The sequence below is a fragment of the Seriola lalandi genome, unplaced genomic scaffold (assembly GCF_002814215.2).
Source record: "Seriola lalandi dorsalis isolate HSWRI2012SDOR001 ecotype SW California unplaced genomic scaffold, Sedor1 jcf7180002054861, whole genome shotgun sequence".
Taxonomy (NCBI): Eukaryota; Metazoa; Chordata; class Actinopteri; order Carangiformes; family Carangidae; genus Seriola; species Seriola lalandi.
This window is the reverse complement of record NW_019525414.1, coordinates 3,156,340-3,169,364: the sequence shown is the minus strand read 5'-3', so window position 1 is coordinate 3,169,364 and position 13,025 is coordinate 3,156,340. Positions and strand designations below refer to the sequence as shown.

The 13,025-nt window shown below is 44.3% G+C and overlaps 1 protein-coding gene across 1 annotated transcript in view; it reads left to right on the top strand.

The window, feature by feature from the left end:
• The window catches only part of casz1 (castor zinc finger 1), a 46,146-nt gene that overhangs the window by 25,420 nt on the left and 7,701 nt on the right, over positions 1 to 13,025 (top strand). The window contains 9 exon segments of the mRNA XM_087179728.1: positions 1,019 to 1,115; positions 3,656 to 3,820; positions 5,368 to 5,540; positions 6,214 to 7,079; positions 10,409 to 10,535; positions 10,967 to 11,030; positions 12,033 to 12,196; positions 12,529 to 12,651; positions 12,759 to 13,025. The exon segment at positions 12,759 to 13,025 is cut by the window's right edge and continues 2 nt beyond it. Coding sequence (XP_087035854.1) covers positions 1,019 to 1,115; positions 3,656 to 3,820; positions 5,368 to 5,540; positions 6,214 to 7,079; positions 10,409 to 10,535; positions 10,967 to 11,030; positions 12,033 to 12,196; positions 12,529 to 12,651; positions 12,759 to 13,025 — 2,046 coding nt within the window.

Here is a 13,025-nt window from a genome sequence, read left to right as displayed (position 1 = left end):
AGACTCGCACATACACTCACACAGCCAACTTAAAAAGTGTAGTGGATATACCGTTCAATTAGCTTAATGAACTCAGCAAAGTGATCTGTAAATGCAGCTCTGGGATAATCCTAACAAGGAAAAACAGAAAGAGAGATGGAAAAAATATTACTTAGCCCCCTTTTCCCCCTCTCCTCTGCACTTGCAGATGGAGCTCTTGGCAGCAGCAGTGCAAATGTTTATTTGTGTGTTTTCACTGGTAATTGGAGGATTTTAACAGTCATCATCGTCAGGCTTATAATCACCACCGTAAAAGTGGTTGTACTGTAGCAAGCAGAGGCCTTTTTTTTTTATTTTTTTTATCTAGTGCCAGACTAAAATCTGGTTTTTGGACTCCAGATGAAAGAGAGAGAAAGGGTTTGGGATGAAAAGTAGACAGAGATGTTCCCACATCTCAGGATACCTGACCCTTTTCCTCAGAGCGTAAAACTGTGGTTAACCCGAAAGAACAGTGCATTGATTTGACAAGGGTTTTCACAGCGTTGAGAAATAAAGTAGTTATGGGGCGTGTGAATGTGTGTCAAGGGAAAGGGTTTCAGTGTAATAAGTCTCTCTTACGGCTGCTTTGGAAATAAATGGAGCTAATTTGGCTGAAATTGGTGTGACAGACGGGTAAATTGTTGCAGCAGTGTGGAAAGCAGAAGCCAGTTTGAAGGTGTAAGCTGTGTTACTTTGAAGGTGAGACGCATATTGCCTTTGAAAACTCCTTCACCTGTTTTATTTTTGTTGTTCCTGGAATTTCAAATAAATTCTTCCCTAATCATTCTTTATTTGCTGTTAATTATTCTTGAATCACACCGACATCTTTCTGAGCTGCTTTATCATCGCAGCGTTTTTCATCCCTGTGACTGTTCTCTGTGTGATAAGCTCTTTATGTGTTCCCAGGTTTTGAACCAGTCTTGACGTCCCTCACTCCGCTGCTCTGTGTGTCCGTTGAAATGTGTAACTGTTGAAATGTGTCCTGTAACTTGGTTTTCAGGTTCTCTGGAAGTCAACACTGTGGGCATGTGCACTGTGCCTACCAGTACAGAGAGCATTACCACTGCATGGACCCTGAGTGTAACTACCAGGTGAGCGTGAGTACTTTATCACTTTTTTGAGCATCATCCAAATACACATTTAGCATTTCTTCCTGTATGATGCAGAACTGTGCCTCACAGTTCAGATTCTCACACAGTGAGAAAAATGTGCCAAAATGTGTGAAGTGCCTCCCTCCGTGGTTAAAACCAGCTAGTTAGTTGCTTTATTTATTCATAACAAGGTTAGGTTAGGTGACTTGAAGCAATCTCTCTTTTTCAGGACATGGTGCTCTTTAGAATAAACAAATAGGATTACGTGTCATCTTTCCATTAGTGGTCACACCCAGTCAAAGTTTATAAAGATGAAAAGTGTGTTGGCCTTTGGTCTGCTGAACAGGCAATAGGTGTTTACACTCATTCAGTTTGCAGGCGTCCTCCAAGCACAGTTGGTCTTTGACAGTTGCCCTTTCATCACAAGGGTTAATTGTAAATATGCTTGAAGTATGGCTCTCTTTTTTTATCTATGTGTTTTTTTTTTTTTTTGTGAAGACATCTGCCAATGACCGGGGGCCTGCCTTTAATCCCCTTTCACGTTATTAATCTTGTCCTGGTCCCAGGAGTTGTCATATAAGGCACAGGAAGGAGAAAAAACACAAAGCAGATCATATTGCAGACCCCGTGTTTGTTGCAGCATATGGCCTGAGAGAGTTAGACAAACACGGGTAGATTTGTCAAAGATGTAAAAAAAAATCCATGCACGGCTAGCGCTGTGTGTTTTCCTTCCTTTCTTTACAGTTTTCTGAATTAAGCCATCGTCATCTGTAATCTCCTTTGTCTGCTCCTGATCAAGAGAGATTACCGCTCGATAAATATTGTTTATGTGATGAAAAGCATTACGTATCTAAGCTTTCATTTTCTGCATGAATCCCACTTCACAGTCTGATGAGACACATTCTTGGAGGAATACAAAGGAAAATCATTTCATGTCATTATTTAGAGTGTTAGTTCAGGTTATCATGGCAATTTCCACGGTCAGGTCCACATTTCTCTGTTGCTTTTGCGTTGGGTGGAAACACAGATATGCTTTGGAAGCCAGTTCTCGGGATGTCAATACCCTGAAAAAAACAGGCAGGCAGTGATGAGCAGTCCCTTTCGAAGCGATAACTCATGAAATGTTACATGACACACACTCCTGGAATATTATCCCACTGCCAGCCTGCGGGCGATTGGCTGAGTCTTAACAATCTCCTTTCATGGGCTTGTACATGAGCGAGAGTGTGCATCTTGCCACGCTAGTGGGAATCCTAAAATAAATTTAGCAAGTGGCTCCCAACCTTCATCACCACTCAACTGAAAATGAGATCTTTTTCCCAGTCAGCTCTCTCCATGGCCTATTTTGGACAGCTTGATGGATCGAATGTACCCTGACCACAGTCCAACTTATCTTTCGTCATCATCAACTATTAGGTATCGGAAAGCCCAAAGCCCAGAACCGAGATTGGGATTTTCTAAGAAAAGTGAGGAATCTAAAGCAATCATCAATTAGATTAAAAACCCTAATGAAGTGTTTACTCCTACAGGAGTCACACATCTCAGAAATATGCAGTGGGAAACGGGCCAAGAGCATGGGAACAGCTGTGTGAGATCTTAGCTTTTTACTTGTGCGCGAGTGGAACACATGACACAAAGCAATTACCCTACTTTGTACAGCAATTAGTTGCTTTTTAGAATAGTTCTTTCTGATGTTTTTCTCTCAACTGGAGATAAATATGGATTGAAGAACTGTCTCATTGATTTGCTCTTCTCCCGTTACAGTTTCTGTAACATCAGCTTAAGTCCAATTACAGCAGATTTGGTTGCTGCAGGTCTCTGTGGAGTGACTTTTCTGTTTTCCCTTCTTGAATCATGGGTGTGGGAGGGATTTTTTATTTATTTATTTATTTATGTTGTAATTTTCGAAGGCGGGCCTCTTAGCATATTCACTCATCATTACAGGCGAAGCCTGCACCAAAAGCGAGTGTTAATGCTTTAATTAAAAATGGAATCATATCTCAGCGAATTGAAAGGGAAAATGTTTTTTGGTTGGCTTGTTTGTTTGTTTGTTCCTGTTGTCTTCTGTTTTCCCCTGTGCACGTCTGAGAAACCATCTGCATGGAACATAATTTTTCCAGAGTCAGAAACATCAGAACTGTGATCTTGCATGCCAATTGATTCATCTTAATTAAAAAAAATTGATTTTGGTGGAAGGGAAAAAAATAATGTAAAGACAGGGGGTGTATGGGGAGCATACTTCATGTTTCATGTTTCATTTCAAGCATCTCTTGTACTGAGAAAGTCCCAGAGCCTTTGGTGCAGCATTTGGATAGGACACAACTTGGAGATATGCAAAGTAAATCAATAACCACAGAACGCGTCATATTTAAAGACGTCCTGGCCCTCTCCATTGCAGCATGTACAGCCCTCCCCAACCGCCAATTGGCTCCTAAATGTTGCAGCTGCTGCTTCCACAGAGATAAAGTGACTTGTTGCTGAATCTGTGACTGGTTTAAATAAACAGCAACCTGTTGCTGTACATTTTTCCCCCTCCCCTTTTGCAGAGGTTTACCAGTAAGCAGGATGTAATCAGGCACTACAACATGCACAAGAAGAGGGACAACTCCCTGCAGCATGGATTCATGCGCTTCAGCCCTCTGGACGACTGCAGTGTCTACTACCATGGCTGCCACCTCAATGGAAAAAGCACCCATTACCATTGCATGCAGGTACACTACACAGACTCACACCTCCTCTTCCACCCACACACATACCCACAAAAAACCCACAAACACGTACAGTAGGTATGCATGCAGGCGCATGTATAAACGCACGGAAACAGACGAATACGTGTCTGCAAATATGGCCACATATGCTTAAGCATTCCATACAGAACAAATAACCCACAACTCACATATGCTGATTAAAAATGTTAAAGATAATTGATGGATAATTCATCATTCAATTTACATTATACAATATTTACAATATTTAGGGACAGTATAAAACTGATGCCAGGATCTGGGAAATGAGGCCACTCGGGAGACACACACACAACTTCAGGATGTTTGAGAGTCACACAGTTTAAGTGCATCTGTGAAATGGAATCACGGTTCCACACTTTTTCCATTTACACCAAAGTGTCTTTAAAGAGCAGTTTGGCCAAACGTGTCCTAAAGTAAATAAAAGAAAATTGAAAAAGAGCGAACACACGTGAGGCTGCTTGTGCTTTCCCCACCTCTCCACTCTCTCGCTCCTTAATTGGCATGGATAAAAATTCAGTTAGGTGTTTATATAAACTACACATTTTTCATCTTTTAGTACCAAGCAGCCAGTTGAAGATTGTTCCCCCCTCTGGATTTGTTTAATTTTTTACATCTGCTTATTTTCAAAGTGTCATTGTGCAGAGAGCTTTCTCACCGGCAGGGCAGCAGTGCAGCGGAGGATGGCTTGAGATATATTCTTTTTTAAACCCCTCTAACGGCGTAATTGTTATTAGGACGTTTCAGCCCTTGTTTTAACAGTCCCTGAGAACCTGCAGATGTTGGCATCGGCTCTCTTGATTTAGGGGGGAAAAAAACAGAGAGGCATTTTTTTCATTGTTTGACTCAATATGGAGAAGTTGCCCGCTTTGTGCGGATGAAAAGTGCCAGGGATGATATACAATTGCTGCTTTTAATTCAAACATTACCTGTTTTTTCCCCCCTCTGTTGGCTCTGAGGGCTCCCAAGTACCAGAGCATTTTAAACTAAAGACCAAGACAGTCATCTTCCTCGTGTCTGCTTTCCTCTGCCCCCTCCACCTCTGAAATTTGTTCTCTGAGTTACAGAAAGTGTGTGATGACTGCGCCGTCACACTCCAAATATGAATTTCATTTTCTAAAAGGCAGCTTTGCCAGGAAGGTACTGTAGTTTCAGCTGCCTGCTGTGACCACTGCCTCTTTCAGTCACTTTTTTCTTTTTTCCAATTGTCACAATGAAAAGATTGTTTCCAATTCGCAGGGGTTTCAGTTGAAACTTGCACTGCTCTGATGTGCATTACAACACATTAAATGGTGAACGTGAGAAAACCTTCTTCCACCCATTTCTAGGCCACTAGCATTTTCTTAACCACACCGAGCTCCTTTCTCTATGACTTGTACAGTAGATCAGATCTCTTTAAAGCCCTGTGTTTTTAGAAGTTGGCTTTTTTCAAACCATTCTTGCAAACTGAAACTCTCAGTCTGCTGTGGGCCCGCATCTTGTTTTCAATTACCACGCTTTGTCTCCGCTTGTAGGTGGGCTGCAGCAAGGTGTACACCAGCACCTCAGATGTCATGACCCATGAAAACTTCCATAAAAAGAACGCCCAGCTGATCAACGATGGCTTCCAGAGATTTCGTGCCACTGAGGACTGTGGCACAGTCGGCTGTCAGTTCTACGGGCAGAAGACAACACACTTCCACTGCAGGTGAACAGGCCGGATGTGGTGGATGCTTTTTATACATTTATAAAACCAACACTGAGTCTAGAGGCACAAAAACACATTTTTTTCACAATTTCTTTTGTTTACTTTTTTGATAACTTGCAAATTATATTAATTATTATTATCATAATGTGTAGTGTCTTAACATGTGAACAAACAGCGGTAGAGGCCGTTACAGCGATTTACATAAAAACAAAAGCCAACAGATCGCAGCAGATAAAGAGTGTATTTAGTATTTAGAAGAAAACAAATGATCAGCACACAGTCACATCACAAGTGAAATCACAACTAACAGCTTCCAGTTACTGTTTCTGAACATCACAGGATCACGGTGAGAGGTCTCTCTGTAAAATAAAAAGTGCATGGTTTCACAAGTTTGCATCAAGCTCTTATTTTGAAGAGCATGCACCAGAGAACTGTTATTGATAGATATAGATGATCGCTTGGTTGATTTATCAACCCCACTCCTTCTCATGTAATCCCTCTGGCAAAGGTTGCAGGTGGCGACGTGTCAATGAGCTGCTGCTGTGTCACTGAACCGCCTCAGTTATCATTCCTCTATTGTGAAGTATTTGAACCATGTGGACCCTCTCCATGACTCCCAGCTGTAGCATCGTGTCGAATCATGTTTTCCCTGTATTTTCAATTCTTTTCCCAGGCGCCCAGGCTGCACATTCACTTTTAAGAACAAGTGTGACATTGAGAAGCACAAGAGCTACCACATCAAGGATGATGCTTATGCCAAAGATGGCTTCAAGAAGTTCTACAAGTATGAGGAGTGCAAGTACGAAGGCTGCGTGTACAGCAAAGCAACCAACCACTTCCACTGCATCCGTTCAGGCTGCGGCTTCACCTTTACCTCCACTAGCCAGATGACCTCCCACAAGCGCAAACACGAGCGCCGGCACATCCGTTCCTCGGGCGTCATGGGCCTCTCTTCCACCTTCCTGCCGCCAAAGGACGAGCCAGAAGAATCGAGCAACGACGACCTGATGGATTTCTCGGCCATCAGCAGCAAGAACTCAAGCCTGAGTGCCTCGCCTACGACCCAGCAGTCCACCACTGTATCGCACCTGTTGGCCACGCCCACAACTGCCATCTCCTCCTCCTCTACAACAGGCCACACCCTCAAGCCCACACCCTCACTGTCCAGTGCAGGGCAGCGTATGTCCAGCCTGCTGTCCCAGGCCCTGCCCAGCAACATGCCGGTGGCCCTCGCTCTTTCCAACAGCGCCCTGGCCGCCAACCCGTTCTTCCCCCTCATACCCAGGCTGCCTCTGCAACCACCTCCGCCAGCTGCTAGCCTGATATCAGCTGCATCCTCTGGGGCCCACTCCATGCCCACTGACTCACTGACCCAGGGCTGCTCCACAGCAGGGGCAGACGGAGCCATGGCGTCTACCCCGACCTCCTTTGCCACCTCCTCCATCATGGAGAAGATCTCGGCAAGCAAAGGCCTGATATCACCCATGATGGCCAGACTGGCGGCTGCTGCCCTGAAGCCCTCCAACAACCCAGACGCAGGTCAGTCACTTCCCAGTGTGGATATTTGACCAATTACACAACTTCTGATTGATTATCCAAAAGTATCAGACAGATTAATAAAAGAGCCCTGTTAATAATTCCTTCCCCCCTTGATTAATGCTGTAACACAACCAGTTTAACACACTTACAAATTCTAAACACACAAAAAACTGGCCTCAGTCGGTCAGTATATACTCAAGAGAGTATACTGCATGTATAATAAAAGCCACATCCTTTTTTCTGTGTGCAGACCTCACTTCACTACAGCCAGAGCAGGAGAGTGCACTCAGAGGTCATTTCTATCACTATCCCACATTGGAGAGAAAGGCAGAAAAACCTCCTCTTTCAGGCTTAAAGGGACATACCGGAGGCATGGTCCTCTGCTCTGGGCTTGTTATTGTGTTGATCGTTTGTTAGATACCCACAATCCATTTGGAGATAAATGCGCTGACAGGGGAGAGTAGAGCCTGTAAAAGTCTCTTATGATGTTCAGAGTGGGGGCTCCCGGGGCTTGTGTCGAACATGTTTCCTCATCATTGGTCTCTTATCTATGTCTGCGCCTGTTCCAAGCAAATGGAGGTGGAATGAAATTAAGTTCAGAAATTGCGAGAACAAAAAAAAATGTTTTTTTTTTTTTTTTTCCGTATCCTCTATGCAAACTGATAAAAAAAAAAAAAAACTGAAATCACTCAGGCAGAAATGACTCAATGCACCAGAGCTGAGAAGGAAGCTTTTTTTTTCCATTGATACAAGAACTCAGACACACTTGCATGCATCAGCAAAGACACACTTTTTGAATTTCTAGAAACCTTCTGTTCCCAGAAAACATGTCAATATCTATTTAGCATAAACACAATTCACATAATTTTTGGAGGTAATTGCCTTGTCTCTGTTTATCATATTGCTCTAAACAAAGCTTCTGAAAATGAAGTTTAAAGTATTAAATTGATAATGCGCTGCAGAGCACTGTCTTGCATTCAAGTAGCAGTGGGGCCTCCTGAGTTGAGCCCGAGCAGGTGGGGTGCGGATTGGAAATGGGGCTGCAAGGGGGAGCATCTCCGGATGTTGGGACTGGGAAGGATTACAATTCCTGGTGGTGTTCCTGTTGCAGGACAGGCCCTAGGAGAGAGCTGGGGCAGCTGCTCCGGGGAGCCGAGCTGAGCCCAGGCTGTCAGCATGAGCTCCACCTCTGGGCTTCCAGCAGGTAGTCTGAACACTGGGAAGGCCCCCAACTGAGGGAGGGGCGTCCACAGATGGTGCATTCACCACCCCTCTCGCTGGCTCACTGAGCGGCTGCAACTCAGATCTAGCTGCTGGATAGCAGAGCTAGGTTTAAAATAAAATGCCCTACCTCATCACAAATTTTATCGTAAAAGCTCAGTGCAGAAGCAGGATGGAGGGGTAACTGTGGTTTTGTTTCTCATATTTGCTTCATAAAATGTGTGAACAGGACATTTGGGGCTAAAATGAGGAGGAAGTGGTTTGTGCTTCTCTGTCAAAAAGGTGTGAGAAAAGTCACAGTGTTTGTGGCTATTTTTCACAGTGTTTATTTTTTTTTATGCGGTTGTGAAACTTTGCTTCGAATGTGAATCGTGCATTTTTCCCGTTTCTGCTTTCAGTATTTTCTCAGTATTTTTTTTTTAATTTTTTTTTTTTATTAATGTTCCACTCTAATTTACCCCTAAGTGTTTTTCCCAGAGATTCAAGCATCTGAAGGGTTTACTAATTAGACACACAGTACAAATGATCTTTCACAAGCTCTGTATCTTATCCGGAGTAATTACATGGTGGTACATTATTCCTGGATAATTTCCAGAAAGAAGCTGCTTTGAGTCAAACTCATTTGTTCTCCCTCTTTGGGAAGTGGATAGAAAAAATAACTTCATGATGTGAAACAGAGAAAGAGACTTTTGCACTGTAATCCTCCTTAAACAGTCAACTCCTCCTCTGATCTGGTGAAGGATTGCTTTTCCCTGCCTGGTGATCATGTGTGGATCATATAGTGAGTGGCTGCTGTTGATATAACGCGCTCTCATTTGGTCTGAGAGTTGATGTAATTGTCAATGACAACGTAGGATCTGTCTGGCTAGTTAATTTTGGGTTTACTCGTATCAAGTTGGGGGGAGGGAGGGAGCGCTGTATGGAGACTTGGTAAGTCTTCGGTGACCTCGAACCAGATGCAAAACTGTTTGACTGCTGTTTTCCTTTAGCCCCACCCCAGCCCCACCCCCAGCCCCTCCAACCTCAGCCATTGTCAAACTGAACTGACACTGACACTGACACTTCCCCATCTCCTAGCTTTCAGCTGACAAGGCCCAAGACTGGCTTTTCCACTCCTATTCTGCCTGATATGTCTCTGGGTCATCTTGTATCGGGGGGGAACTCTGGTCGGTTTCCCCCTTACGTAGGCTGGTCTTATTTTCTCCCCAGGAAGAAAAAAAGGAGAGGGGCTTCACCAGGCTGAGGGCCAAGGGCATACACTTGGTTGCCCATGACCTTGCCTGTCACAATCCCTCAGCACCAGCCCCGGTTCCTAAACAACAGATTCTTCACCAAACCAATCACGGCCGCTGGTGCTCTCCACTCTTACAGTGTCTGAGCGGCTCCACCAGGGTCCTCACCCCTCCCGCTGACGTTTTTTTTTTTAATAAAACACCACTTATTGTCTACCAAAAGCCCAGCTTTCTCTGTATAGCCCCAGGACAAATTAATATTTCAATTCCTTGGGGATCGGGGGGGTGGGGCAGAGTCAACTTCCTGTCAGCATTTTTACGCAATGTCGTTCCCTGGTCTTTATTTATTTCATTCGAGCGCTCCCGTCCTCGCTCACAGCATCCACTGAATACCTATTTGGAGGAGAATGTGATCGAGAGGTCACGCTATTTGAACCAATCTGATTGGCTGTCAGCTCCAATCTGACCGACATAGCACCCCTGTTCCTTGTGGGTATGCTCAGTGGCATTGGCTGCCGTCCGTTGTCAGGCCAACGAGGAGCCCGGGAAGGTGGGAAGGGAGGGGGGTGGCCAATCTGAGACTGCCACTTTCCCTCAGCATTAGCATCTCACTTAATGACCAGTTAAGAGGCAGCCTGGCAAATGAGTTGTGACAAGTGCTGCAGAAAAAGGAGTCTTTTTCCCTCATATCTCCCGCCTCTCAATCACCATTTAAAAGGCTTGACGGCCTGACATAATTTCGCAATAATTATCACTCGGAGTATTCTTTTCGGGCCAGGACAGAAGTCAGATTGAATCTCATCATAGGGTAATAATGCTGACCAACAATAACTTTGTTGTCTCTTCTCTCCTCTGCGTCTCTGGCTTGATCCTCAGGGAACGGGCAGCCGGCTTCAGCCAGCCAGTTCAATCTGGTTCAAGTGAAGCAGGAGCCAGTGGACTCCGGGGCCTCCCAAGACTCCACGCAGGAGCACAGCCTGGACCTGAGCAAGAAAGACCACAGGTACACAGCTGCATGGCACAGAGAGGGTTAATGCTATACGGAGAATGTTAATTCTTGTTGTAAATTCAACTAATATATTCACAAAGTAAATCAACAACGAAATAAGGTTTCTCTGATTGATAGGTGAGTTCTACGTTCTTGGCAGCCAGAGCCCTGGTTATATACACAACAATTATTTATCAAAAATATCTCATTTATATACATGTAGATACAATTATAAAATCCTCAACATATTTCTCCATTTTTGTGTGAGAAGGATGTTTACATAAACCTTCAACTCCAATCTTCCCTCCAACTCACAGTAGATCTTATTTCTTAAGAAGACAGCATTTTTCTTCTTCATTATACAGGCACACCTTGTGTGATAAATAGTAATATTTACTGTTCTCATGCAAATCTTGACTAAACATTGTTCATTTTCCTTGTTCCAGTAATGAATCAAACGGACACCCTGTACCAGGGAATACATCTCTTTTATCCTCGCTTATGAATAAGGTAAGATCCATCCATCAAACGCCTTTCATCCCAAGACAAATTAGCGGGACACGGAGGGGCCTGTTTGTTTTTTAATGTTTCACCGCTAATAAGATGAGTTTGTATCATTTAAATTTTCCAGCCATTTTTCATACGGTGTAATTTTCACTGCACCTCTCACAAATTAATATAATGAAGCAGTAGCTGGGTGCCATGCCAGATATATAGAGATGTTTGTTTTTTGATGAGCTGTTTTGAACTCGCCGTCCATTTTTTCTCCTCCTTTATACTGTTTTCTTCCCCCGCCTTGCTCTACATTTATTTATAGAGTTTGTAAATTATTTGATTAAAAAGTCATGGGAGAAAAAAGCAGGTAGGCGCTGCCCTCATTTTTTAGCAAGTCTAAATGTTAGCGTATGGAAATTTAAATGTGTTTTTTTTTTTTGTTGTTGTTGTGAAGATTAAATTGGACATTGTCTTCATCATATATCTTATCTGAACGTGACAAGTGGTTTCCATTACATTGATGATGTAATGACAGATCAGCCTCCATTATTTTACTCTCGCCAACTAGTCAAGGACCCCCCCCCCCCCCCCCCCCTCAGGCTTCCCCTCCACACATGTCGTCTTTTCTAGCCTCTCTGTGGGAGAGGTTCGCTTCAGAGCAGCTCTCCTCACAGCACTCATTGAGCCCAGACAGTGTAGGAGCTTGGAGATCTGTTGTCCAACAGCTCCTCATGTCATGTCAGCTTTTAGGGGTTTGATTCCAGCCACCACATCACATAAAAGGGTTAACAGTTGCTCCCAGAGGACGCTTGGCAAACGCGCTTGGCCTGCACTCAAGCAAAAGCCTGGATGTTTGTATATCTGGCTGCGCTTTTTTGCTTTGCCAAATCATTTGTGTGTGTGTGTGTGTGTGTGTGTGTGTTAACTCTCCCACTCTCACTAACATATGCAAGTGCCCAGCTTACGTATGTTTAGCTAACGCAGCGGCTGGTGCTGTATGTGCTGTGTGTTTCGTAGATGTCACAGGTGAACCCGGCCCTCTTCAACGCCATGAACCTGAAGACAGAGCTGGAGCCGGGGCACGGCAGCGACACTTCAGAGGCGGCACAGTATCTGAACCGAGTGCTGAAGAGGCCCCTGCTAGAAAAACCCACTGAGATCTGGAGGACGTACCTCCGCAGGTATAAAACATGCAGGAAGTGCATCGTCGCTGTAGTTGGACTCAGCTAGACTTAACTCATTCATTGTGATAGTGAGAAAGCAGTCAGTGTTTAAAAATACTTTATCTTGAAAACCATTTTCTGTAAGTACTATTCCTCACATACAGTATGACTGGAAAGCCCCTGAAATATAAAGAATCCGGTTCTGCAGGAATTTGAAATGACTTACAGTAAAAAACAGACTTACGGGCATTTACCGTCAGATGAGGAGTTTAACCACTTTTGCTTTTAGTATTTGTTGTTTAATTGAGAGGGCAGTAAATTTACAGTCTCGATTATCTGTCTATGTCAAGGTTTGACACAGATGACTTCTGTGAGGCGCAGTGTGACTTCCTTCAGAAAGTGCACTTTCACTGCCTGGTGGAAGACTGTGGTGCACTCTTCAGCACTGTGGATGGGGCCATAAAACATGCTAAGTGAGTGTCATAGTGGTTCATGATCGGAAAATATACCCTTACTTTCCACATTTTAGTTTTCAGCTTTATTGATCAACATAAAAATGGGCTTCCATCTCGTTGTTTAGCTTCCACCTCCGAGCCACCTTGAAAGTGAAGTCAGAGCCTCAGTTCGGCGAGGGCAAGGAGTCTGGTGAGGGGGCCCCTCTGCAGCCTGCTGCCCCGGTCTCTATGGCCAACAATCCCTCCATGGATGTGGCACACCTCACCTCCTCTGGTGGCTACAGCTCCCCTCCTCCCTCCCTGCTTGCCTGGAAGCAGCTGACCGGCAGCATCCCTCAGATGTCGGCCTCTATGCCCAACCTGCCAGCCCACTCTCCCCTGGCTACCACCTC